The sequence below is a fragment of the Sapajus apella genome, unplaced genomic scaffold (assembly GCF_009761245.1).
Source record: "Sapajus apella isolate SASKATOON/1434 unplaced genomic scaffold, GSC_monkey_1.0 scaffold20, whole genome shotgun sequence".
Taxonomy (NCBI): Eukaryota; Metazoa; Chordata; class Mammalia; order Primates; family Cebidae; genus Sapajus; species Sapajus apella.
This window is the reverse complement of record NW_022436960.1, coordinates 3,328,022-3,354,317: the sequence shown is the minus strand read 5'-3', so window position 1 is coordinate 3,354,317 and position 26,296 is coordinate 3,328,022. Positions and strand designations below refer to the sequence as shown.

At 43.7% G+C, this 26,296-nt stretch overlaps 1 protein-coding gene across 5 annotated transcripts in view; it reads left to right on the top strand.

Annotated features, from left to right (window-relative positions):
- The window catches only part of EVL (Enah/Vasp-like), a 182,733-nt gene that overhangs the window by 111,501 nt on the left and 44,936 nt on the right, over positions 1-26,296 (top strand). For all 5 annotated transcript variants that reach the window (XM_032287422.1, XM_032287420.1, XM_032287421.1 and 2 more), the window contains exons 2-3: positions 11,118-11,286; positions 23,875-24,052. In XM_032287422.1, coding sequence (XP_032143313.1) covers positions 11,118-11,286; positions 23,875-24,052 — 347 coding nt within the window. The remainder of the gene's footprint in view (positions 1-11,117; positions 11,287-23,874; positions 24,053-26,296) is intronic.

The following is a 26,296-nucleotide window of genomic DNA, read 5'->3' as shown; positions in this document are numbered from 1 at the left end:
AGATGGCAGAAGGTAGGGTCCTGTCTGTCAGTGTCTCTGACTTGACTCCCTGTGTGACTTGGGGGAGCCACACAATATGAAGTGGGAATAAATGTGGTAATGACCTCGTGATGGTGGTTTGAGCATTGTGTGAAGTCAGGTGAAGATGGCATCTATGTTACCAGAGCCAAGCTGCATGCCTGCAGGGGGTCTACTGAACTAGCAAGTGATGTGCTTCAGGGAGAGACTGGAATTTGGCAAAGGAAAAGGCCCCTGTCTCCTCCTCCATGCCAGGCCTTGTCTTGGGGCTCTGTGGGGCATTGAAGTACCCAGACAGGTTTGTGTAAGCCCTTCAGTATGGGCTGCTCTGCTCCTATCCAGGAGGCTCCTTACTGATGGTTCTCAGCCCAGCTTTTTAAGGTTCACTTTTGTTGCTTATGTGTTGAAGATAAACAAGCCAGGACTTTACAAACTGCCCCAGTCCGGCTGTGTTTCTACTTAGCTTTGGGAATATTTATTTATGGCCACTTCTCTTTAGCACCCCACCCTTCACTACTCAGCCCTTATTAATGCTCTTGGCAGCCGCAGAGGCCGGGTCAGAGGCAACAGGCTACACTGAGGACAATAGCTCACTGAGGAGGTGTATCTGAACTCAGACGTGGGCTTGTTCTCCAGAAGCCCGCAGCCTCAGGAAAGAGATAGCTCTAAGTGGCTGTCGTAACAACTTGAAAGTAATCAGAGTCACATGGCACCTTGGGGTAGGGTTTGGGGGATGGAGACACATACCTACTGATTACAAGGAATATACCCAGCATGGTACTGGGCACCCTCATGTCTTGTCTATTACTCACCATAGAATAGACCATACTATTTTTGTTAGTCCGGTTTACAGACAAAACTCCTCCTACAAAGCCTGATGTTCTCCCTCCCCAATACTCTCGTACACCCATTTTGTAATGATCTGTTTTTTCTGATAGATTGTAATCTCCTTCAACGCTGAGCCATATGCCTGTTAGTAGTTATTAAATGAATGGGAATGGGTGGATAGGTGTGTTTTGAAGGCAGTGACAATCTAAGCTTTGAGAAAAGGTAGGATTCAAACCTCTGGATGTAGGAAAAAGAAAGCATCTTAGACAGGGGAAATATCTCTCTTCCTAATTGCTAGAGGAGTAGGAGAAAAGTCATCTTAATTGGCCCAGTGTCATGGGGATGCTTTTGCTGCCAGTTCTGGCTTTACCACCAGGCTGCTGGTTGGTCTGTGTGATCAGACGGGTCCTTCCTCACTGAAATATGCTGGGCTGTTTGTGGGCAGCCTCAGGTCCAGCAAAGCAGGAAGGGAAGTTCCCTTGGACCAGCAGAGGAATCTGCCCTGTAGTCTTGGACCTCCAGAGGTCAACAGATAGGAAGGGAACTGTAGCCTAAGCCCTCAGTCTACACAGGGAGAAGCCTCCTAGAAGAAATGGCCCTTGCCCTGGAAGCATTCAGTGGCCAGCAGAGGGACCTAGCATAGACATTGCTGCATTAAGTGCCGTGGTGGTAGGCCCAGGACCGTGAGAATAGGGTAATAGGGCTCTGAGAAAGACCATCAAACTCAACCTGGGACTTCAGGGAAGAGAGGTGACAGATATTTTAAGTCTTTATGGATGAGTAGGAATTAATGGGTCAGCTTGGCTCAGCTTGGCTCGGCTGAGAAAAGCATCCCAGGCAGAGGAAGTTGCCTGAGCCAGAGCAGAGGCCACAGAGTGCAGAGGGGTGTGTTAGGGGCCTGTGCGCATTTCCACAAGACTAAGCCAAGGGTTGGGTCAGCTGTGGACAGTGTGACAAGGGCTTCAATATGAAGGACACTGAGTGCCTGCCCCAGAGCGGGAATTATATTCTGTAATCACGATGACTCACTTCCTCATCTGCTTGGGGTCAGGTACTGCTCCAAGTGCTTACACAGACTAATTGTACAGACAACCCTATAAAGAAGATGAGGAAAGATATGGGTAAAGGAGGATAAGATGTAGATAGACTGGAGAACACTGTTTTTTCCGAGGTCATATCGCTGAAAAGTAGCAGAGCTCCCAATAAGGGAAGAGACTCAGTCAAGTTTGCCTTTGATAAAGGTCTTTCTAGTGACATTGTGAGTGAAGAGTTGGGGTCGTGAGGCTTCAACCAGAGGCTGGGGGAACAGCCAGGAGGCTATTATGGTCTAGATGAGAAGTAACAAGTGCTGGGACTAGCAGCAAGGAGGGAGAGGAAGGGACAGATCCAGCAGATGTTTAAGAAATAGAACAGATGGCCACTGGGCCGAAGAAAGTGTGGCACAAAAAAGTGTCCGAAATGAGCTTCAGGTTTCAGACTCCAGGGATTGGGTAGGTGTTGCTTCCATTCCCTGAAATGGGAAGCAGTGAAAGAAATACTTTCTCTCTTGAGCATGTTGAATTGTGAGGTCTCTAAGTTATGTCCAACAGTTCAAAATATGACTCCATATCTTAGAAGAAAAGACAGGGCTGGAGAGTCATCAACATGGGATTTATCAGTTTATTGGTGATTGTGTAAACCCTGGCACAAAGAGCCCATGAGGAGACATGAGAACAGATGGTCCCCAGAGTCTCAGTCTCCCTCCTCGACCATTTGCCTAGAACCAGCACGCACGTGTGTCATAATAGAGACCCCGTTCAAGACTTACCACATCAGAATCTCCTAAAGGGGGTCCTGGGGATTTGTGTTTTAATAAACACTCACCTGACTCTTACAGTGCATACAGTTTTGAGAACCATGGGCATAGAGTAAAATGAGAAGAAATTCGACGTAGTTCACATTGGTTTTAAAATCTGTTTTGGACTGCAGACCCATTTAAAAACATGGTAGGCCGGGCATGGTGGCTTACGCCTGTAATCCCAGCACTTTGGGAGGCCGAGGCGGGTGGATCACGAGGTCAGGAGTTCGAGACCAGCCTGGCCAAGATGGTGAAACCCCGTCTCTACTAAAAATACAAAAATTAGCCGGGTACAGTGGCAGGCATCTGTAATCTTAGCTACTCGGGAGGCTGAGGCAGGAGAATCACTTGAACCTGGGAGGTGGAGGTTGCAGTGAGCCAAGATCATATCATTGCACTCCAGCCTGGGCGACAGAGCAAGACTCCCATCTCAAAAAAAAAAAAAAAAAAAAAAAAGAAAGAAAATGAAAGAACATGGTAAACAAATTTCCGGAAGGAGTGTGCACACTCACTTTTGCAGATAATTTCAGGGGTTTCTTAGACTCTTCAAGCCTTTCCCTGGACTCTGGATTAAGAACATTTGGTGTAAGAGGTGAGTAGAAAGGAAACCTGTGAAAGAGGCTGAACAGGATTTACAGAGAGCGAAATGGAAAGCCAGGCAAATGTGAAGACTGGGGATTAAGGAGGAGAGGTTTTCAGAGTGAGGACACAGTCAATAGTGCCTGGCTCACTAATAGGCCCAGTGACTCAGAGCCGGAAAGCATGCATTGGAGCTGGGAGTGGAAAGTCAGTAACCTTGTCTGGGCTTATTTAAGTTTATACTCAGGGCCAGGGGCCAGGTTCCAGTGGGGGCTTGGAGAGTGACGGGCGGGGTGGGGGTGGGCCGGGTGACAAAACGGAGAGAGCAAGTGACAAGACAAGGAGCAGTGGGGAACAGTGGGAAGTAGAGAGTAAGGTCCAGTCGTATCATCTGGTGGGGTGCTTGTTAGGTGCCCACCCTTGCAAGGGTTACTGTGGTGAAAGATAAGAAAGGAGTTCCCAACAGGACACCAACTCACCCTGGTTTGCCCGAGATTATCCCAGTTTCATTGCCAGATGCCCTACCATGTAGGAAACCCTTCTGTTATGGGCAAATGCTGGTTCCCAGTCCTACTGGGGAGACAAAATTGGCCCTCAAGATGAAGTATAAAGAGTTGTTTTGTCCAAAGGGAGCTTCCAAGTCTGAGCATTGGGGCTGAGCAGGGCCACTGTGCCAGTCCTGGGGAGAGAGAATGAGGCATTGACCGCCTGCTTTCTAAGAAGGAGGAATGTGGCTCCTAGGTTAACACTCCAGAGGGGCAGAAGAGGGCAGCCTGTGCCTTCCCAGAGGCCTCCTGCCAGAGGAGCAGGCCTGGGCCCAGGCAGAGCTGAGATGCACCTTTAGAGGCAGCACACGGGGCTGAGGCTCACTTAGCACAGGAGCCCACCCACAGAGCTGTGGTTTCCTGACTCACCCGTCCCAGGCTGTTATGAGAGAGAAGGCTGATAGTAATCTGTGACAGATGCCTTTGCTTGGCGGTTACACTTTCTTTGAGAATAACCGGAGAGGATTGTGAGTAGCATGTTCCCACGAGCACACAATCATAAACGCACTGTTTTTCCCACAGTCAGGTCATTTGTTTAACAATTATTCATGTCTACAGCATATAGGGACTGGCTTTACCAAGGGGAAAACAGCACAGTTCCTACCTTCAAGGAGCTCACAGTCTGGTGGTGCAGACACCTAGGCAGATTCGGAGAGGCAGGGCAGACTGAAAAGTGCTTTGGCAGAGGCATAAGCAAGCATGGGGCTGCAGGAACCAGCCTCTCTCTGGATAGGTCTACATCCTGTGCTTTTTCCAAGTTCAACCCTGGACTTGTACTTCCCAACAAACCTCTTGTGGTTAGCCCCGTTCCACCCTGAGGGTCTTCCTTTTCCCTTACTTTATGAATTTGCACTCTGTCCTTCAAGGAAATAACAGGACTGGGATGGCGTGTCTGTGTAAGCCCATGAGAATTTCAGAAACCTTGTTCCTAGCCACACAGGGAGCGGGGGAACGAGAGTCCAGGGACACGGAACCTGGACTTTTCCAGAAGGATGAGAGAGAGAGAGCCCGAGGTTGACTTCAGGCTGTCATCACTGAGGGCTGTGCTGCAAGTTTTTGTCTGCATCCTCCAAGTAGCTGGGACTGCAGGCATGTTCCACCACACCCAGCTGCCTACATAATAGTTTTACCTTGAAATGCATTACTGATTTCCCAAATCAAATCCTGGAAGGTCTATGCTTAGGTTTCAGTGTTACTGGCAGACAATTTGGGGTGTGTTTTGCTTTTTTTTTTTTCCTTTTCAGTGAGAGATTTCAACAGACATTCAGAAGTGGTCTATGGTATATAGCAGGGTGTCCAATCTTTTGGCTTCCCTGGGGCACATTGGAAGAGTTGTCTTGGGCCACACATAAAATACATTAACATTAACAACAGCTGATGAGCTTTAAAAAAAATCTCATAATGTTTTAAGAAAGCTTACAAATTTGTGTTGAGCTGCATTAAAGCCATCTTGGGTTGCATGCAGCCCAGAGGTTAGACAAGCTTGGTGTATGGTCTAAAAAAATTATCTGCTGAACCAGCGAAAGGACAAAGATATGGCTTTTCCCATCTTCCCTGCTGTGCCCTGCCCCATGCCGGGCTAATGAGCAGAACTCAACAAGTACTCAGCGCTTGTCTGAGGGAGCTTTGAGGTCAGACTCAACCTTGTACAGATGAGGAAACTGAGGCCTAGAGTCACACGGTCTTTCTCCTGTAAGCTGATAGAAGTGGAGTCTGAAGCTTTAAGAGTTTATGTCTCACATGACACAGGGAGGGATAGTAAAGGCTCAAATTGTATGGGCCCCACAAATACATGTACAAAAGCCCAAAATGACAGGGGAATTGGACTGCTTGTTTGGAAAGAGCCTTCTCCCAAGAGAGAAATTCTAGTTACACCTGCAGCTCAGAGGTGCCTATTATATCCAGCGGGGAAAGAAGTCCACCAACCTGGTATACAGAACAAACCAGTGTATTTTTACTGATTTTAGTCCCCTACTAAACAATATAAAAGAACCCTGTGAGACATGAAGACCTCATGGGAACCATTTAGTAAATGAAATTTCCTATGTATGTGTTTTTAAAAACAGTTCATTCATTCATTTATTCAATAAATAATTTAAGAAAACATTTGTCTATCAGATTTCCTCATAGCTAGGCACAGTGGCTCGTGCCAGTAGTCCCAGCACTTCGAGAGACCAAAAAGACCAAGGCAGGAGGATCACTTGAGCCCAGGAGTTGGAGATCAGTCTGGGTAACATAGCAAAACCCTCTTTCTACAAAAAAAAAAAATAATAAATTTCTTCAAGGGTTAGATGATTTGAACAAATTAAATTTGTGATGCCTAGGGAGTATGTGTATAATACAGAGTTTGAGTATTTATCCAAGTGAAGATGTTGAGAAGGCAAGTGAATATATATATATATTGCTCAGAGGCAATGTCGAGGTTAGATGGCAATCAAGATTTTATTAAAACAAAAAAATTTCAAAGATGTATAAACCCAAATTAGCAAAACAAATCTTAAGTAGAAGAAATGTGTAGTGTCTTGCATTTAGGTTTTGTTAGTAGCAATAAAATAAGAGACAAACCAGCACTATTCAAAAGGTGGGGGAAAACCAGGGGTTTTGGTTAACCACAAGTTTAATTTGAACCTAAAGTATTAACAACAGCAAAAAAAAAAAAAAAGGATACTGTGAGTATAATTACAAGAAGAAAAATGGTTATTGGTATTGAAGTATCTAGTGGCAAGCATAGTGCTTTACTTATGCCATCTCAGTAGCTCCCCTAAAAGATGTGTGTGTTACCCTAGGTGTGCTTCACCCCCACCTAGTGCTCGTGGTTTTCTGCATGCCGTGCCATTCTTGCCTCCCTACCTCTGCTCAGCCACCTGTCTCTGCTTAGAATCCTACGTCCCCTTCCTGAATTCACCTAGGCGTTGAAAGTCTTCATCTTAAAACCCACTCAGCGTTCTCTTCAGAAAGCCTCCCCAGGCCTGGTGCAGTGGCTTTCACCTATAATGCCAGCACTTTGGGAGTCTGAGGCAGACAGATAGCTTGAGGCCAGGAGTTCAAGACCAGCCTGGCCAACATGATAAAATCATGTCTCTACTAGAATTACAAAAATAAGCCAGGCATGGTGGCATGTGCCTGTAGTCCCAGCTTCATGGGAGGCTGAAGCACGAGAATCATTTGAACCTGGGAGGCAGAGTTTGTAGTGAGCTGAGATTGTGCCACTGCACTCTGGCCTGGGCGACAGAGTGAGACTCTGTCTCAAAATAATAAATAAGTAAAAATTTTGAAAAAGCCTTCCCTGCCACCCTCCCTAATCCTTCCAGGCTGGGTAAGATTTATAATTACTCGTCTGACTGCCAGACTAGCTTGGAGCTTGCTGAGGGCAGGTACTTTTCCACCCATCTCACTGTCATTAGTGTTTCTTTACTCACTAGCGTCTACTGGTCAGACTAAGCTTTAAATATTGTGCCCAGTTTTAGGCCCCAGACTGATGGGATCGCAAGGGGACTGGTAGCTTTGTCATGTGGCTAATGGAGGGACACGCTCTTCCTTCAGCTGTCCGATGGGTTCTCACAGGCTCTGCAGAGCACCTTGTGGCATGTCACTCAGAGCAAGGAGGGATTGTCTAAATTAAAACCATTTATAACCAGTGGTTTGCTTTGGAGAGTAATAAGTTCCCTGTCACCCAAAGCTCAGTGTGGACTTCTCAGGGCAGCTTTATTGGACACTAAAGTGGATTAGTGTCTACAGTTCTTTTCAGCTCTGAGATTATTCCATGAGCATTTATTAGGCACATTCTCCGTGCCAGGTTCTAACAGAGGTCAAAAGTCTACGAAAGGAGAAAGGCCAGAAAGGATGGACTAGAAGCATCTCAGACCACATCACAATGCTGAGAACATCTGGACCAGGCTGATAGGGCATTCCCAAGCCAAGGCTTCCCCCACAGATGAATTCTGTGTTGGGAAGGAACGGGCTGGCACTGGTACCCCTGCCATGTTCAGTCAGTGGCTGGGAGCAGCCTCAGAGCAGAATGGCCTCTGTGCACCAGCTCTGCTTCCATAGCAGGTTCTCCTGCAGGGCAGCTGAAGGGCATTCTTCCATGGCTGCCACACAGGGACTCTAGAGAGCATTGCCCCTCACACAGCAGCTCCCCAGAGTGCACCCCCAGAATCATCTCAGGGCTCTGTGGTCATCTTCCAGCAAACGGTAGAGTTGGGCTCCAACTCAGATCCCTCTGATTTAATAAAATCCATGTTTTGTTAACCAAGACCATGCTGCATCTCAGGATCTGTCCTAGCTCTTAAGACAGCATCCAGAACACACACCTACTTGTTGACTGTCACATTTAGCAACTGAGTGTACCAGAAGCAGTAAGTGCCAGAACTTAGCCCATAACGTGATGTATGGCTCATTTACATTGGGGTGGAACTATGATTTGACCCAAAGTCTATCTGGTTCTGTGTACAGTTTAGTCTAATTTATTTATTTATTTATTATTTATTTATTTATTCCTTTTTTTTCTTTCCTTCCTTCCTTCTTTGCCTTTCCTTGCCTGTCTTTCCTGTCCGTCTGTCCGTCCGTCCGTCCGTCCGTCCGTCCTTCCTTCCTTCCTTCCTTCCTTCCTTCCTTCCTTCCTTCCTTCTTTTCTTTCTTTTCTTTCTACAGGGTCTTACACTATCACCCAGCCTGGAGTGCAGTGGCACAATCATGGCTCACTGCAGCCTCAACCTCCTGACTCAAGTGTCCTCCCACCTCAGCCTCCCAAGTAGCTGGAACTGTAGGCGCCCATCACCACACCTGGCTAATGTTTTTGTTGTTTTTTTGTAGAGACAAGGTCTCACTATGTGGCTCAGGCTCATCTCAAACTCCTAGGCTCAAGTGATCCTCCTACCTCAGCCTCCTGTAAGTGCTGTGATTACAGGTGTGAGCCACTGTACCCAGCTAGTTTACTCTAATTTCTACTAGACTTCATGAAGACTTAACTAGGGGAGGAGCAGCTTTACCTAAGCACATTCTCTTAAAAGATATGTTGTTTCAGGCCCCAAAACACAGAGATGATAACTTCTGCCCTCTTAAATATTGTGGAATGAATGATGAATTATAGGGAAGAATGATGCAGCACAAACTGCAGATCAAAACCCTTACTATTCACTCTGAATACATCTGTCCACAGATGTGCCCAGAGCCCTCAACGCAAGGCTGGGACAGCTGAGGTCAGGTGTGCCCTAGGCTCCTAAACACCAGAGACAGACCTGAGTAGTCAGCGGCAAGGTTGAGACCCAACAGTGCAGGCATTTGGATCAGGCCTGAGACTCGGCACTGGCACTCAAGCTGTAAGATGTGCATAGGGTTCATTCAAAGTGAAATTGAGGGAATATGTAGGGAAGGGCCTTATATATGGCACTGTACACAAAAATGTTGTTTAAAAGTATAATAATAATCCATACACTGGATCATCCACAGTCTCCAAGCAGTAGGGGAGCTGGGCCCTGAGGGAACTCAGCCCTGTGGAACACTGAGGAACTGACTACGCTGGCCAAGTTGAGGTTTCCAAGTCACAGAGAACTAATCCTATAAAAACCACTGTTAAGAATAGAAGAATAATTAGAAAAGCAAGCATGTTACATTTTAGCAAATGGAAAAAAACAATAAAGCTATTTGAAAACTTAAAAAACACTGTTTTTTTCATCTCATAACCGCAGGGCTGGGGATATAGATCTTCTTAAGTATGGTGAAGTGAACATAATAGAACTTTTTCTCAACTGCTTGGTCTCAGCATTATAATCATCCACCATTGTACACACTTTCCTTCTATATGATTGCTCCCAAATTGTTGAGCATTACAGTTCTGCTTCCAGTCCCTCGTCTTTATGCAGCTATGCTTGCCGATGACCACGCCTCACTGTGGCCAGTGTGTCTACCTTCAGCAAGCACAATTCTCTCTTTAAAAAAAAAAAAAAAGAGAGATAGAGACCGGGCGTGGTGGCTCACGCCTGTAATCCCAGCACTTTGGGAGGCTGAGCTGGCAGATCACCTGGGGTCAGGAGTTCGAGACCAGCCTGCCCAATATGGTGAAACCCCATCTCTTTAATTAATTAATTAATTAATTAGGAACAAATGAGTATTGCTTTTTTTAAATGCAGAAATTCTAATAGGCTGGAAATGATGTTAAAGATGATTAGGGCTTATGAAGAACCAGTGGGTTCTGAGATACTTCCTCTGGATACTGTGCAGGGGTTTTAGTGTATTAATTTTAGTGATGGCTATTTTATCCTTCCAGGGGCCTCTTCCCTGCTTCTCTGTCATATTTTGAACAAATGAGGTTGCTTTGCTACGTAAATGTTTTCAGCAAAGTATGGAAGTAGCCACCTATTTATTTTGATTTATGTTGCTCTTTTCTTAGCTCACCTAAATACCTCATTGCCTGCATAGCTTGTCTTGATGCTGCCCTCGCCTAATTCCATAAATGGAGCATATTGTTGGATGTTGGAAAGAATATTGTCTATATCATATGCTCTAGAGTCAGTCAGAAGTGGTTGGAAATCCCCAGTTTAATCACTGTGTGAACTCAGATACATCTTTTCAAGCCTCTGAGCCACTTTTTTCTCATCAAAAAAATGGAGGTAATAAATAGCTGCTTCATAAATTGTGAAGCTTAGGTGCTGCAATGCATTCTCTCTCATGCGCTTTTTTTTTTTTTTTTTTTTAAACAGAGTCTCGCTCTGTCGCCCAGGCTCGTGTACAGTGGTGCAGTGCCGGCTCACTGCAACCTCTGCCTCCTGGATTCAAGCAATTCTTGTGTCTCAGCCTCCTGAGTAGCTGGGATTACAGGCATATGCCACTGTATTTTTAGTAGAGACAAGGCGGGGGGGTGTCTCACCATGTTGGTCAGGCTGGTCTCGAACTCCTGACCTCAAGTGATCCACCCGCCTTAGCCTCCCAAAATGTTGGGATTACAGGCATGAGTCACCATGCCTGGCCACATTCTCTTATTTAATACAGTACATGGAATATCGTGAACAGTTGGCAAATTGTAATTGTAATTCCATTCTCATCCAGGCAACTTTTCCCCTGGAAACAAGGCTGTGAATCTTTTCCAAGCTATTGAAAGTTTTGGCACAGAATCTCCTCTCCCCTCTGCAGGCTCCTTAGAGAATGTAAACTCATCACCTCACAAGGCAGTTCTTCCATAGACAGTTGGAAGTTCTGGCAATTGGAAAGTTTCTTTATCTCAAGTAGCAATTGGCCTGTTTCAGAAAAGGGCAAAGTCAACTTCCATCACCTGTAGCTGAGGCTGACACCAGTTTTTTCTTGCTCTCTAGTGAACAGAGTATCTGCCAAGCTCGGGCTTCCGTGATGGTCTACGATGACACCAGTAAGAAATGGGTACCAATCAAGCCTGGCCAGCAGGGATTCAGCCGGATCAACATCTACCACAACACTGCCAGCAACACCTTCAGAGTCGTTGGAGTCAAGCTACAGGATCAGCAGGTCAGTGCTGGAATTGCAGATTATACCCATGAGCCTGTGCACCACCTCCTCACCACCCACCCCTTACACACGCATATCATTCAAAGATGTTAGAACAAAAAGGTCAGTATTCGGAATCAGAGGGCCTGGTCTCAGATTTTGACTCTGTATCCTCATCCTTCAAGGTATGACACCTTAAGCAAACTGTTTTCTGGATTTCACTTTTTACCTATGTCATATGGAGACAGTAATCCACACCCTATTTCACTGTTATTGTCAGATTGAAATAAATAATAGATGTGGGAAGCTTTGAAAAAATATATTGCACAAATGTGTTCATCTTACTCATATGTAAGGTGGCTATTAAGGTTTTTGGTTCATCAACCTTTTAAGTCTTACTTTAGAACAAATATCAAGATGGGGTCATTTCTCTCCCTAATAGTACAACCTAGGCAAATCAGATATGATAATTTATAAGTGTACCTGGCAAGTACCTGTGTAAGTACGAGGGAACAACCATGTCCACCTGTGTCATGAATAGTACACACATAATCATGACAAAATACTCTGATGTGTCATGGACTAAAATAGGGGCATGGAGAAACAGGCTGTGTGACTTAACCACAGGGACTTTGGTTAGTTTGGTGCTCTCCCTCCAACTCTCTTCTTAGAGATAGACAATGGCGTTTATAGCAGTGAAGTTAACAGATCTGTGATTATAGCATTTATGAAAAACTCTATATTGTGGCAGCCTTTGTGGGTCAAGCTTCAGCTAAGTTGAGCAGCAGGTTAGCTGCTGTCTTGGAAAGAATCAGCAATCGGAAGAGAGAGAACAGAAACTCTGGGTTCTTTTTTTTGTGTGTTGCCTGTTGATTGGGTTTTTGCTTTAACCAAAATAGCCTTATTAAGTTTCAGATGCTCATGGCTAACAGAGACATCTCTACCCCAGGACCCCTGATAAAAGGTAGTCTTTCTAACCTTGAATTCCTCGTACCTCCAGAGGCATCCTTTTTCTCTTGTTGATGAGCCTTAATAGTATAATGGTATATGTGTCTTTCTAGAAACCTTCACAAAGCTGCCCCCCTGTCATTCCAATTCACTAATTCTAGATCTGTCTTTTAGTGACACACTGTGCCACACATTGCAGGATATATAGAACCTTTGGCTCCAATTTTGATGACAATCAAAAACATCTCAAGTTTTTAGAACATCTGATGGCTGGGGCTTGCGAGGGCAGTACTTCCATGTCTTTGACACAAGGTCCATTACCTGGCGTGCTTCCTGAATCATAGTAGGTGTTCCCTAAGTGATTGCTTTTATTATGACAAGTTTTCTGTTCCCTTCCTGCCTCTTGGTTGCCCTCCAGGGTGTAGTAAGATGACAGCATGGTGTACTAGAAAGGGCATGGGTTGGAAGAGCTCCCCAAAACCCATACACAGCCTGTTCTCAGGGACCTCAGCACGTCACCACCTCCTTCAGAGGAAACCTCATGTTGAGAAAGAGACCTTTTCCCCACCCCAGGACGGACTGACAGTAGTCTTCAGTGGTATTCTGTTTAAATTTGGAGGGCCGTGTTGATTCTAACTTGAGGCCTCCTAAGTTAGAGTATGACTGAGAAGTTCCGAGCACAGCCTGCCACTTGAAATCACATGTTCAGGAGACAGGCTATCAGACGGGATTGATGATATCTCTGCAAATGGATGGAGCATGTTACCTAGGAATAGAAAAGAGATTCTTGGTAAACCAAGGCATTCGAGAAAATGGCAGGAAATCTGGTCCAGAGCAACTTTTAGGGACCTCTGTAGAAAGACTGATTTTTCACAGATTTGGTTTTAGTCCATGTGGATTACCACCTTAAAGCGGTCAGACATGGTTAAGAGAGTCAAAGATTCCTGGTTTTATAGCTAAATAGGGATATCCAACATGTTTAATGCCCTTTATGGTTAATGGAGCACTTTTCACATCTATTATTTCATTCCCCCAGTAAGAATAATGGTACAAGAATTATTGTCACCATTTGCTAAACAGGTGATAAAACCAGGTAATCAGTTGTGGAGAAAAGATATAGTAACTTATAGTACCGTTAGCCAAAATCTAACCTGAAGCTCACATTCAGGGTGAAAAACCCGAAGGATTTTTAGTTGAGAATGCATTTTGATCACCAAAAAATGTGGCTGGTTGCAGTGGCTCATGCCTGTAATCCCAACACTTTGAGAGGCCAAGGCAGGTAGATCACTTGAGGCCAGGAGTTCGAGATTAGCCTGAGCAACAAAGTGAGATCCTGTCTCTACAAAAAATATACATATAAATTACCTGGGCATAGTGGGGCATACCTGTTAGTCCCAGCTACTCAGGAGACAATGTGGGAGAGTCTGTTGAGTTCAGGAGGTTGTTTCAGTGAGTTGTGATCGCACCACTGCATTCCAGCCTGAGTCACAGAGCAAACTGTCTCAAAAAAAAAAAAAAAATGTTGTGATTTCTCAGGCTGAGTTAGAAGTAGAGTGAATCGATAGAAGTAGAATAAATGAATAGAGTAAATTAATAGAGATGGAGTGAATTTAAGAAGGGAGACTGTAGTCCTGCTCTGCTCTGCATGAGTTACACTACCCTCAGGACACTGGGACTGCGTCTGAGTACAGCAAACTGAAATCTGCTAGAAGAAGGGCATCCAAACTGGTGGAAGATCTGAAAGTGATATAATATGGGGAACGATTGAAGGAGTAACAAGAGATATTTACTTGGAGAAGATAGAAATGTTTTCAAGTCTCTTAAGGGTGCTATGTGGAAGAGAAATCTCACTTTCATTGTGGACCCCAGAAAACAGAACTAGGAATATTGCCTGGATGCTATAATGAAGATGATTTTAATGCAGTAAAAGAATGAACTTTCTCACAAGCACACTGTTGAAATATGGAAAGTGTTACATTGCCAGCCCGAGAGGTAAGATTCTGGAAGAGACAGTCTGTCATCAAGCAGGGATTTGGATGAGATGAGACCTCTAAAGTCTTTGCCAGTCTGTAGATTCTGTAGTTTTTACATCCAGGCATATATAGGGACAAGAAGATTGTTCTCCACCATCAAGCATCTTTCTTTTTTTAAAGGACTCTTGACTGTTTTTACCCAGAGTCCCCAGAAACATATGAAGACAGTACAGTCATGCATCCCTTAACGAGGGGGGATACATTCTGAGAAATGTACCATTGGGGGATTTTGTTGTCATGTGAGTATGTTTATACAAACCTAGATGGTATAGCCTACTACGCACCTAGGCTATATTGTATAGCCTGTTGCTCCTAGGCCACAAACCCGTATAGCATATTACTGTACTGAATACTGAGGGCAGTTGTAACACATGTGTGTAAACATGTGCGAGCATAGAAAAAGTATAGTAAAAATACTGTACTATAGTCCTACAGGACTTCCATTGTATATACAGTCTGTTGTTGACCAAAACATCATTATGTGGTCCATGATTATATTTGGAGTTGCAAGACCTTCCATTAAAAGAACAGGAAAGGCACTCCTACTTACTCCTACACTCCCCAGAATAAAACTTGTGCAAATGCTGTAATTATGGGCTCCAATGCAAAAAGTATGACATTTTAAAATGTTCATCCTTCAGCAAGTGTCCAGATCAGTCCTGCCAAACCTTGGAGAATTATTTTTAAAATAAAGCTGGTAAAGAGATTCCAATGAGGCCTCCAAAAACAAAAAGTTGAAAGTAAAAAATTGGAAGAGAGAAACCTTACAAACACTAACCAAAAGAAATTGGTGTGGCTATGTTAGTATCAGACAAACAAGCGTTTAAGGCAACAAGTATTCCTAAAGATAATGACAGACCTTTTTAATGATAAAAGGGTAATTGAAAAAGAAGTCATAGCATCCCTACATTTGTATGAATCCATTCATATCTTCAAAACACATAAAACAAAAAATCTAAAGGGAGAAAGAGACAAATTCAGAAGCATAGTTGGAGGTCCTAACCATACCTCCAGGCTACTGATTGAATAAGGAAGTAGAATAGTAAAGACAGAAAACTTGAATAACATTATTAACCAACTTGACCTAACTTACATTTGTAGAAACTACAGCCAGCAACTGTACAATGCATAGTCTTCTCAAGTAAACATAAAACATTTACCAAAATAGACCATATGCTGGTTATAAATCAGGTGTCAAGTTAAAAAGGATTGAAATCATACAGAGTATGTTCTTTGACTACAGAAGAATTAAACCACAAATTAGTAACAGAAGAGTAACTTTTAAAATCTTCAAATGTTTGGAAATTAAGTAGTGTAATACTGAATGAGCCATGAGACAGAAAAGAAATCACAATGTAAACTAGAAAATATTTTGAACAATAATGAAAATATAGCAAAACTTGTGGGATGCAGATAAAACAGTACATATGAGCTGGGTGCAGTGGCTCATGCCTGTAATTCCAACACTTTGGGAGACCAGGGAGAGAGGGTCAACTGAGGCCAGGCATGAGACCTGGAGTTTGAGACTGTCCTGGGCAATATAGCAAGACTCCACCTCTACCAAAAAATTTTTTTTAATTAACTGGGCATGGTGGCATGTGCCTGTAGTCCCTGCTACTCAGGAGACTGAAGTTGGAGGATCACTTAGGCCCAGGAGTTTGAGGCTGCAGTGAGCCATTGTCATATTACTGCATTCCAGCCTGGACGACAGAGTGATAGCTTGTCTCAAAAAAAAAAAAAGCCCCCAAAAAGTACATATGGGGAAATTTATAGCTATAAATGTATATGTTAGAAAGAGTGTTTGAAAATCATTGATCTATGCCACTATCTCTAGAAGGTAGAAAATATGAAAGCAAATTAAACCCAACAAAAGTAGAAGGAAGGAAAAAATAAAAACTAATGAAATAGAAAGCAGATGTAGGATAAACACAAAATGTCTCAGGTTTTTTGAAGGAAAAAGTTGGTTCTTTGAAAAAAACAAAATTAATAAACCTCTATTGAGAGTGAGAAAAAGAGAAAACACTAATTGCCAGTAAAACTAATGAAAGGGGAAATCACTGCAGATCCTATAAGTATTAAAAACATAGGATGGCATTATTAATAACCTGATGCCAGTAAACATGACAACTTAAATAAGATGGACATATTCCTTGAAAAACATAAAGAAGAAACAATACCAATCTTACATAAACTCCTTCAGAGAGGAGAGAAACAAAGCCCTTCCTGTATTGTCTTATTACAACCATGCTATATAACCATGATACAAAAACTACACAAGAACATTACAAAAAAAGAAAATTACAAGCCATTATTTCTAATGAACAATAATGCAGTAAGCAAATCTAAACAAAAGATTAATGACCTGAATTTAACAATGTATTAAAAAGAAAATTTTGACAAATGAGATTTATTCCAGGAATGCAAGATTATTTTAATGGAATAAAGCCAGAAAACTGTAAGTTCATCTCACAGATGTAGAAAAAGCATTTGGTAAAATTCAGTACCCCTTCATGATAAAAATTATGAGGAAAGTAGGAATTAAAAGGATAAAATTGATTTATTTAATAAGATAAAAGATATCCAAGAACAACAACAAAGCAAAAACTATAGCTGACATCATACTAAATATCCCACTGTTCCCCTGAATTCAGGAACAAGACAAGCATGTTCACTGTCACCTCTTTGATTTAACGGTTGGAGAGGAAGATGCAAAACCATTTTGCATCACAGATGACTTGATAGTGTATATGGAAAATGTGAAAGTAGCTATAAACTATTATAGTAATATAATATATGCTAATATGATTATATAAGTGAATTTGGCATGGTCACTGGATAGAAGATTGTGATATTATGATATATGTATTAGTTTTCATCCACACTTCCTAGCTAGTAGCTTCCAGAGCCCTTATTAGAATATCAGCGTGCTGTAGGCCTCAGAAAACAGCCTCTCTCTGAGTTTCTCCTGCCCTCCTTTCACCTGCCCCTTTTTTTCCCCAAGGCAGGAATTGTCCTCTGCTTTTCTGACTCAAAGCTAGGCATAAAGAAATTCCCTGACCTACCTTGTCTGATTGTAGGTCATAAGACCCTCATTTCAGAAGGAGTCCCGCCCCTCGAAGCTGGTGGTAAGGAAATCCTCTGACCTACCTTGTCTGTTTGTAGGTCAGAAGACCCTCATTTCAGAAAGGGTCCTGCCCCATACCCTGGAGGAAGGAATGCTACACAGAGAGGCCAGGGAGAACCTGAACAAGCAGGCCTTGCTGGGTTTCCCCACTTGGTCCGTTAGTGTGAGATCATACCCTTTTTTCCAATCACATTTCTACACAACGGTGAATTATGCACATCCAGTGAAGTCTCCATAAAAGGCCCAAAAAGGCAGGGTTGCAAGAGCTTCCAGAGAGCTGACCTGGTGGAGGTTCCTGGAGGGGTGTGCCCAGGGAGGGCAGAGAAGCTCCGTGCCTCTTCCTACATCCTTTGCCCTGTGCATCTCCCATCTGCCCGCTCATCTGTAGCCTTCGTTATGCCCTTTGTTAAGAAATCAGTAAACCCCGGTAAGCTGTTTTCCCTGAGTTTTGTGAGCATGCTAGCAAATTCATCAGACCCAAGGTAGGGATCATGAGAACCCTGATTTATAACCCATGGGTGAGAAGCGCAAGTTACAAACCAGAACTTGTGACTGGCATCTGAAGTTGGGATAGTCTTGTGGGACTCAGCCCTCAACCTGTGGTATCTGATGCTGTCTCCAGGTACATAACGTTACAATTACAGAGGACACTTGGTGTCTTCTTGAGAATCTGCAGAATTGCCTGTTTGAAATACCCGCACACATCTGGAGTGTGAAAGTAGAGAATAGAGGCTGGGTGCAGTGGCTCATAACTGTATGAGTGTACAGCACTTTGAGAGGCTGAGGCAGGAGGATCAGTTGAACCCAGGAGTTCAAGAGCAGCCTGGGCAACATAGCAACACCTCGTCTCTGTAAATAAAAAAGTTTTAAATTAACTGGGCATGGTGGCACACACCTATGTCCCAGCTATTCAGGAGGCTGAAGCAGGAGGATCCCTTGAGCCCAGGAGTTTGAGGCTGCAGTGAGCCATGATCATTGCCACTCCACTCCAGCGTGGGTGACAGAATGAGACCCCATCTCATTTTGGGGGGTCTCAAAAAAAAGAATAAGAAAAACACTTTACTTTTTCTTATATCCTTACAAGTGCCTATGTTCACTAAAAGACATGTACAAAAATGTTCATAACAGTTGTGTTCATAACAGCCAAGAACACGAAACTACCCATGTTCATCCACAGGAAAATGGAGAAGTTATTTGTGGTTAAAAAATGGAATATACTATGTAGCAGTCAATAAGAATTCAGCCAGATGTGGCGCCTCAGCACTTTGGAAGACTGAGGTGGGCAGATCACCTGAGATCAGGGGTTCAAGACCAGCCTGGCCAACATGGTGAAACCCCATCAATACTAAAAATACAAAAATTAGCCTGGCGTGGTGGTGCACAGCTGGGAGGCTGAGGTAGGAGAATTGCGTGAACCCAGGAGGCAGAGGTTACAGTGAGCTGAGATTGTGCCATTGCACTCCAGCCTGGGTGACAGGTGCAAAACTCCATCTAAAAAAAAAAAAATGAATGAAATATGGATATATGCAATAACATGGCAAATCTCATAAACATCGTGTTGAGGGAAGGAAACCAGAAACAAAAGAGTACATACCATGTACCACAGGAATCCATTTCTATGTAGCTGAAGAACAGATGCATTTTGCCAATGATGCTAGAAATAAGAAACATGATTATCTCTACAGGGGAGTTTTGGGTGAGGGGTACTAAATGAAACAGCCCCAACCAAAAGTGGACTTGCAAAAATGCACGTGTTCAGGTGGATCCTCTGACTCACTCTAAGCAGAGTAAACACAGAGGTGGAACCATTAGGTACTGAGGTTTTAGCTGTTGGCTGGTCAGGCCTGTCTGGCAGTTAATAAACACTGGACACCTCTCAGCAGATGGTCAAGTGACATTGGCCTTGTGTCACTGCACATACATTCAAACACATTGCATTGGACTCCCCTATTTTAGAAGTCAGTTTTCAAATGATAAATACAAATTTTTAAATGGTCATGTCTAGTCATTCAGCTTACAGGGATATATTCTGTAGAAATACCTCTTCACAAGAATATTCAGTGCAGTATTATTTATAATATTTTCTTCATCTTACATGTGAGGAAACTGATATGAGCAACTTGTCTAAGGTTATACAACTGAAAAGTAATAAAGCCAGGGTTTTAATGCAGAGCCCTCTGACGTAAAATCCTCTGCTCATGTATGATTGTCTTCAGAGCAGTCATAGACCGTTGCGCTGTGAGTAGACACCAAACGGCAGCACTTGGTGAGCAGCCTTTGTACCGTTGTTGTGGACAGAGCAGAACTGGCAGGCCCAGGAGCCCTAAGTCGGCGACCAGCCATGTGTGGCAGAGCCCAGAGAACTTATAGAACAGGGATTTGTCTAGAAGGGCTTCATTGCACTCGCCCAGTCCAGTATGCTAAAACTTCCTGCAGTTGGAAGTGATTTATGAGGCTCTTTGAAGGTTAGTGCTAGGACCAGAGAGGGAATAGGAAGAAGGATTGCAGCTCATTATACAGCAGTACCCCGCTTAGCTGTGGCTTCACTTTCTGAGGTTTCACATACCCAAGATCCACTGCAGGCCAAAAATAGTAAATGAGAAATTCCAGAAATAAATAAGTCATAAATTTTAAATTGCATGCCATTCCAAATATTATAATTGTTCTATTTTATTATTAGTTATTGTTGTTAATCTCTGACTATGGCTAATTTATGAGTTAAACTTTATCATAGGTATGTATGTATGTATGTATATATAAGAAAAAACATAGTCTATATAGGGTTCTTTACTAACCACATTTCAGGCAGTCACTGGGGGTCTTGGAACCAGTCCTGCATGGATAAGGGGGGACTACCATACTGGCAAAAAAAAAAAAAATCACAAAGGCCTCAGCTTCTAAATCCAATTCTCCTGTTAGCTTACTGTGTAACTTTGGACAAGTCACTCATTCTCCCTGGATCTCATTTCCTGACTATAAAAAGAGCAAATTGAGTTAGATAGTCCCTAAGGTCCTGTTGAGCCCCTTCAGTGATTGTCTGCTGGCCATACTCTTTGTATTCTGGATTAGGTATCAGCTGCCCCTCAATTCTCATTTCCCCCCAAGAGCTACTTTGAGGTTTAGAAAAAAAAATTCTCGCTCACCTTAAGTTTCTCTCTCAAGAATGCAGCCAACCAGAGATCTCGAATCATAGGGTCCCAGGCCAGGCCTGGTGACTCATGCCTGTAATCCCAGCACTTTGGGAGGCCAAGACAGGAGGATCACTTGAAGTCAGGAGTTCGAGACCAGCCTGGCCAACGTGGTGAAATCCTGACTCTAGTAAAAGCAAACAAACAAACAAAGAAAAAAAATTAGCTGGGGCATGGAGGCATGCACCTGTGGTCTCAGTTACTCAGGAGGCTGAGACAGGAATATCAGTTGAACCCAGGAGGCGGAGGCTGCAGTGAGCCGAGATCACACCAATGCACTCCAGCCTGGAGCAAGACTCTATATTTAAAAACCATACTAAATATTTTTTTTAATTAAAAATCAAATCATAGGGTTCTAAATTTCTTTTTTTTTTTTTTTTTTTTTTTTTTTTGAGATGGAGTCTCACTCTGTCATCTAGGCTGGAGTGCAGTAGTGCATTCTCAGCTCACTGCAACCTCCAACTCCCTGGTTCAAGTGATTCTCCTGTCTCAGCCTCCCCAGTAGCTAGGATTACAGGCACACACCACCATGCCCAGCTAATTTTTGTATTTTTAGTAGAGACGGGATTTCACCATGTTGGCTAGGATGGTCTCGATCTCCTGACCTTGTGACCCGCCGGCCTCGGCCTCACAAAGTGCTGGGATTACAGGCTGAGCCACCGCGCCTGGCCAAGGGTTCTAAATTTCATTTCCCCAGAACATCCCCTCAAGTATCTGGAGACAGTAGTCCTGAGATACTAAAGCATCTTTTATTTTGCTTCAGTATCTCTTAACCATTCCTGATAGAAGGTGGTTTTGAGACCTTCATCAATTTAAAGCATTTTCCTCTGGCTTGCTTCAGTTCATTAATGTCTGCTAGAAATGTAACACCAAAAATGAAAACAAAAAAACTTGAACACAACTTCTGATAGGGACTTAACAGGGCAGAATGAAGCAGCTTTTTCTCTTCTCTCATTCTGGTCACTGTTCCACTATAAATGTGTCCTCTAATCTTAAGAGCTGTTTTAACAATGGTCCATTTCGCCAGTTCTTATTAGTGCTTTTTCTGATGATGTATAACTAAACCTAGTCATCCCCAGGCCAGTTCTTTTGGTTTAGCTGTATGTGCACATGAATATGTACCCCAAGCACAAAGAGCAAAAAAATAGAGAACCACCCAGGAACTTGTGTATAGATTTTGGCCAAAATACGTGCCTGTCAATATGTAACAATTAGGTTGTGAAACCATTACGTTTCTTTTTTTTGAGACAGAGTCTGGCTCTGTTACTCAGGCTGGAGTGCAGTGGTGTAATCTGGACTCACTGCAACCTCCTCCTCCTGGGGTCAAGTAATTCTCATGCCTCAGCCTCCCGAGTAGCTGGGACTACAGGCATCCACCACCATTCCCGGCTAATTTTTGTGTTTTTAGCAGAGACAGGGTCTCGCCGTGTTGGCCAGGCTAGTCTTAAACTTCTGACCTCAGGTGATCCTCCCGCCTCGGCCTCCCAAAGTGCTGGGATTATAGGCATGAGCCATGGTGCCCAGCCTCAATTATGTTTCTTCAGCTAATTTAGTGTACTATATGTGTATGTCTCCCCTTTCCCTGCCTCTGCCTGTCTTAGGAAGACCCAAGCCCGCCTTCACCTAAGACTTGGAAAACTGCTTTTCTGGATGGCACCCGTGTTTGTTGTCCTCTGGTTTTACCTTATCCAGCAAGCACAGCAGTGTGGAACAGTAGAGGAAAGTGATAAATCAACATAGAGAGAGTTAGTCCCAACCTCAGATCACAGTCAGTCCTGCAGCCTCAAAACCAGACGAGATCTGAGAAATCATCTTGTACTTCTAAAGCAAAATCCTTTCCATGGCATCTCTAACAACTGGCCCTCTGGCCCCATCCAGACGCTGCTTGCATACTTCCATTTGTAGTGGTCTTCATACTTCTCCATTCAGCCATTGACAGCCTACCTTGTGCCAGGAGCTGTGTCAGTTACTTTCTCATATATAATTTAATCCTCACAACACACAATGAGGGTGCCATGCCATAGTTGTATCACATTCTTCTCCATTTGACAGGCAAGAAAACTGATAATTCATAAGTGTTGTGATGTTAGATCATGTGGCTTCGAGCTAGAAGGGATGGGAAGCAGAATGAGGGCTCCAGCCCCAGCATCTTTTCCTCCAGGGCACCACTTATGAATATGGTCTTAGAGTACTTTGAAATAATCCCTTTTTTTCGTTGTTTTTTTTTTTTTTTTTGAGACAGAGCTTTGCTCTTGTTGCCCAGGCTAGAGTGCAATGGCACGATCTTGGCTCACCGCAACCTCCACCTCCTGGGTTCAAGCAATTCTCCTGCCACAGTCTCCCAAGTAGCTGGGATTACAGGCATGCACCACCTCACCCGGCTAATTTTGTAGTTTTAGTAGAGACGGGATTTCTACATGTTGATCAGGCTGGTCTCAAACTCTCAACCTCAGGTGATCCTCCCGCCTCGACCCCGCAAGGTGCTGGGATTACAGGTGTGAGCTGCCATGCCAGGCCAAAATAATCCTCTTTTAAATGTCTGAAAGAGCAGAATTTTAGAAGTCAGGCAGACCTGGTGTTGAATCCCTGGCAGCTTGTAAGCAGTTGAATGTCTGGATTCTGTCATCTCTGTATCCTTCCCTGCTGGGCCTGGCATTGCTCCTGGCAGCCAGTTGATGCTTTTTATTGATTAATAATAAAGATATGGATAATGCTGTATAGATGTGTGACACGTCAACTTTCCAGGTTATCCGTTGGACAAAAAAATGGCTTATTAATGCATTTGAAGTACTAGACACTGTGCAGAGGGCTATAGGAGGCATAAATATGAATTATAGAAGACTTGTCCTTAGGAGCTTTATATCTAAAGGCAAGCTATAAATAAGATATAGGTAAGATACATATCACAATGTGATCTTCACAGTAACCCCATTATATTTATAAAGCCAGAATTATTATCCCCATCTCATAATTGGAGAAACTGAGCCCCAGCGAAGTACCATGACTGCCTTAAGTGGAGTGGCTAAGAGGCAGGGCCAGGCCAGAACCCAGGGGACCTGACTCCCAGCTCAGCTGTTCATCTGGAGGTTGGAACTACATAGCATTATTAGTTAAAGGAAAGAACAGGTTTTGCAAACCCTCACTGTTCTGTAGATTATGGTCTGAAAATCTGCTTGATACTGATTTTCCCTTCTTCAAACCCCATCCCCATCTCCCTGTCCTCTCAAGGATATAGTATACTTGACCCATCACAGCGCCCTCCAGCTCACTTACATTTTATTTATTTACACGTATTTCTCTCTCCTTTCTCCTCCAGGTTGTGATCAATTATTCAATCGTGAAAGGGCTGAAGTACAATCAGGCCACGCCAACCTTCCACCAGTGGCGAGATGCCCGCCAAGTCTACGGCTTAAACTTTGCAAGTAAAGAAGAGGCGACCACATTCTCCAATGCAATGCTGTTTGCCCTGAACATCATGAATTCCCAAGAAGGAGGTAAGTAGGGCTTTGTTTTGGCCTGATGCCGAGACTCTCTCTTGTTCTACCTCTTCCCTCCCTCAGCTCTGGTTCTCTGGGTGTCCTAGCAGTGTCACTGGATTGAGCTGACGTCGCATGTGTTCTCAGAGAAGCCTGCTGCCTGCCTCTAGATTTAGAGATATTAACAGTTCAGAGGAGGAAATAATGGAGTTTGTATCTCTTTGCCATTTGTGAGCTATAGATTTGTACAGATGTGTCCCTAAAGCCACACATCCAGATCTGTTTTAAACTTGCCATCGTGTTTTCATATTCTAGAACAAACATTTGGGAAAGACAGGATAAAACAATCAAGAATTTATTTTTGAATCTAATTATTCATTATATGTTTAACAAAAGTTCATTAAGTACTTACTGAGGGCAAGAAACTGTCTAGGCAAAATAGATAAGAAGTGAACAGGCCGGGCGCGGTGGCTCAAGCCTGTAATCCCAGCACTTTGGGAGGCCGAGGCGGGTGGATCACAAGGTCAGGAGATCGAGACCATCCTGGTCAACATGGTGAAACCCCGTCTCTACTAAAACTACAAAAAATTAGCTGGGCATGGTGGCGCGTGCCTGTAATCCCAGCTACTCAGGAGGCTGAGGCAGGAGAATTGCCTGAACCCGGGAGGCGGAGGTTGCGGTGAGCCGAGATCGCGCCATTGCACTCCAGCCTGGGTAACAAGAGCGAAACTCCGTCTCAAAAAAAAAAAAAAACAAAAGAAGTGAACAGCAGCCTTCCCCTCAAGGCACTTAGTTTTTCAAAGTAGACAGGTTCATAAACAACAAACCAGAATGTATTGCAATAAATGTTTTAATAAAGGTACATGCAAGATACTTAGGGACCACAGAATAGGACATAAGTAACTGCCTTTCAGAGCCGCCAAGGGAGACTTTACAGCAGTGGTGACATCTGAGCCAGAGTTCTAAAGGGTGAGCAGTTCATAGGCAGAGGCAGGAATAGGCATCACAGGCAGGAAGAGCAGCAAAGGCAGAAGGGCCAGAGTGATCCACATGTGCTAGGAAGAGGGTGATGTGGCGTTTCTGGGGCCTGGAGTGCAGATAGGAAGGAGATTGAAAATGAAATTGGAAAGGCAATGGGGCTTGCATAGTGAAAGGCCCCAAATACCTGGAAGACTTTGGGTGGGCTTGATACTTAGGGTAGACAGTGGGAGAGGGGCTAGCAAAAAGTTTCTCAGCAGCGCTGTTAAAGAAGCAAAATTACATATGACTTTTATTGGATATTTGCAATGGTATCTTTAGAGGGAGAAACAAGGCTTTCCCAGGCCGGGTGTCTAGATTGCCTGGGTTATGGTCCTGCGGTTGGCTGGAGAGCCTGCCTTGGGAGAGCTTGGTTGTTAACAACCAGGTGTGGAGTCACACGGGTTGGTTTGAGTCCTGGTTCTGACCCATGCTAGCAGAGGAACTCTTGAGCAAGTTACTCAATTCTTCTGTGCCTCAATTTCCTTACCTATAAAATGAGGAATATAGGATTTTTTCTACATTTAAATGAACTTGAATATAAAATGTTTCTCAGGTTGCCTGGCCTGGTAGCCACTCTGTATTAGTATTTGTGAGTATTATTACAATCATCATTATTGCTGCTACCAGAATTGAGGAGGGAAATGAAGAGACAATACTCAGAACCAGGAGGGCTGTGGCATTTAAATGTCTACTGGGGCCTGACACAGTGCTCAAGCCTATAATCCTAATACTTTGAGAAACCAAGGCAGAAGTATCACTTGAGGAGTTCAAGACCAGCATGGGCAACATAGCAAGATGCTGTCTCTACAAAATAAATAAATAAATAGATAAATAAATAAATAAAAATGTGTGTACTGGGCCTGATATATTGGCGCTTTAGGACCAGTTTAAGCACTAGGAGATCTGAGCATGGTGGTGCATGCCTACAGTTCATGAGGCTGAGGTGGGAGGATCACTTGAGTCCAAGAGTTCAAGTCCAGCCTGGGCAACATAGTGAGATCCTGTCTCTTACACACACACACACACACACACACACACACACACAGACACACACAGAGTGGGAATAAAGAACATGTTTTGATGTTTTGAACATGTTTCCCACGGGGCATGCATAGAGCAGGTACTTACAGTTTTCCCTATCTTGACAATGCTCTAAAGTTTGTGAACTTTCTGCTTAGTATTTGGATAGCATGAGTCTTAACCATGGCAGTGTTGAGTAATGAACATAGGGCCTGAGGGATC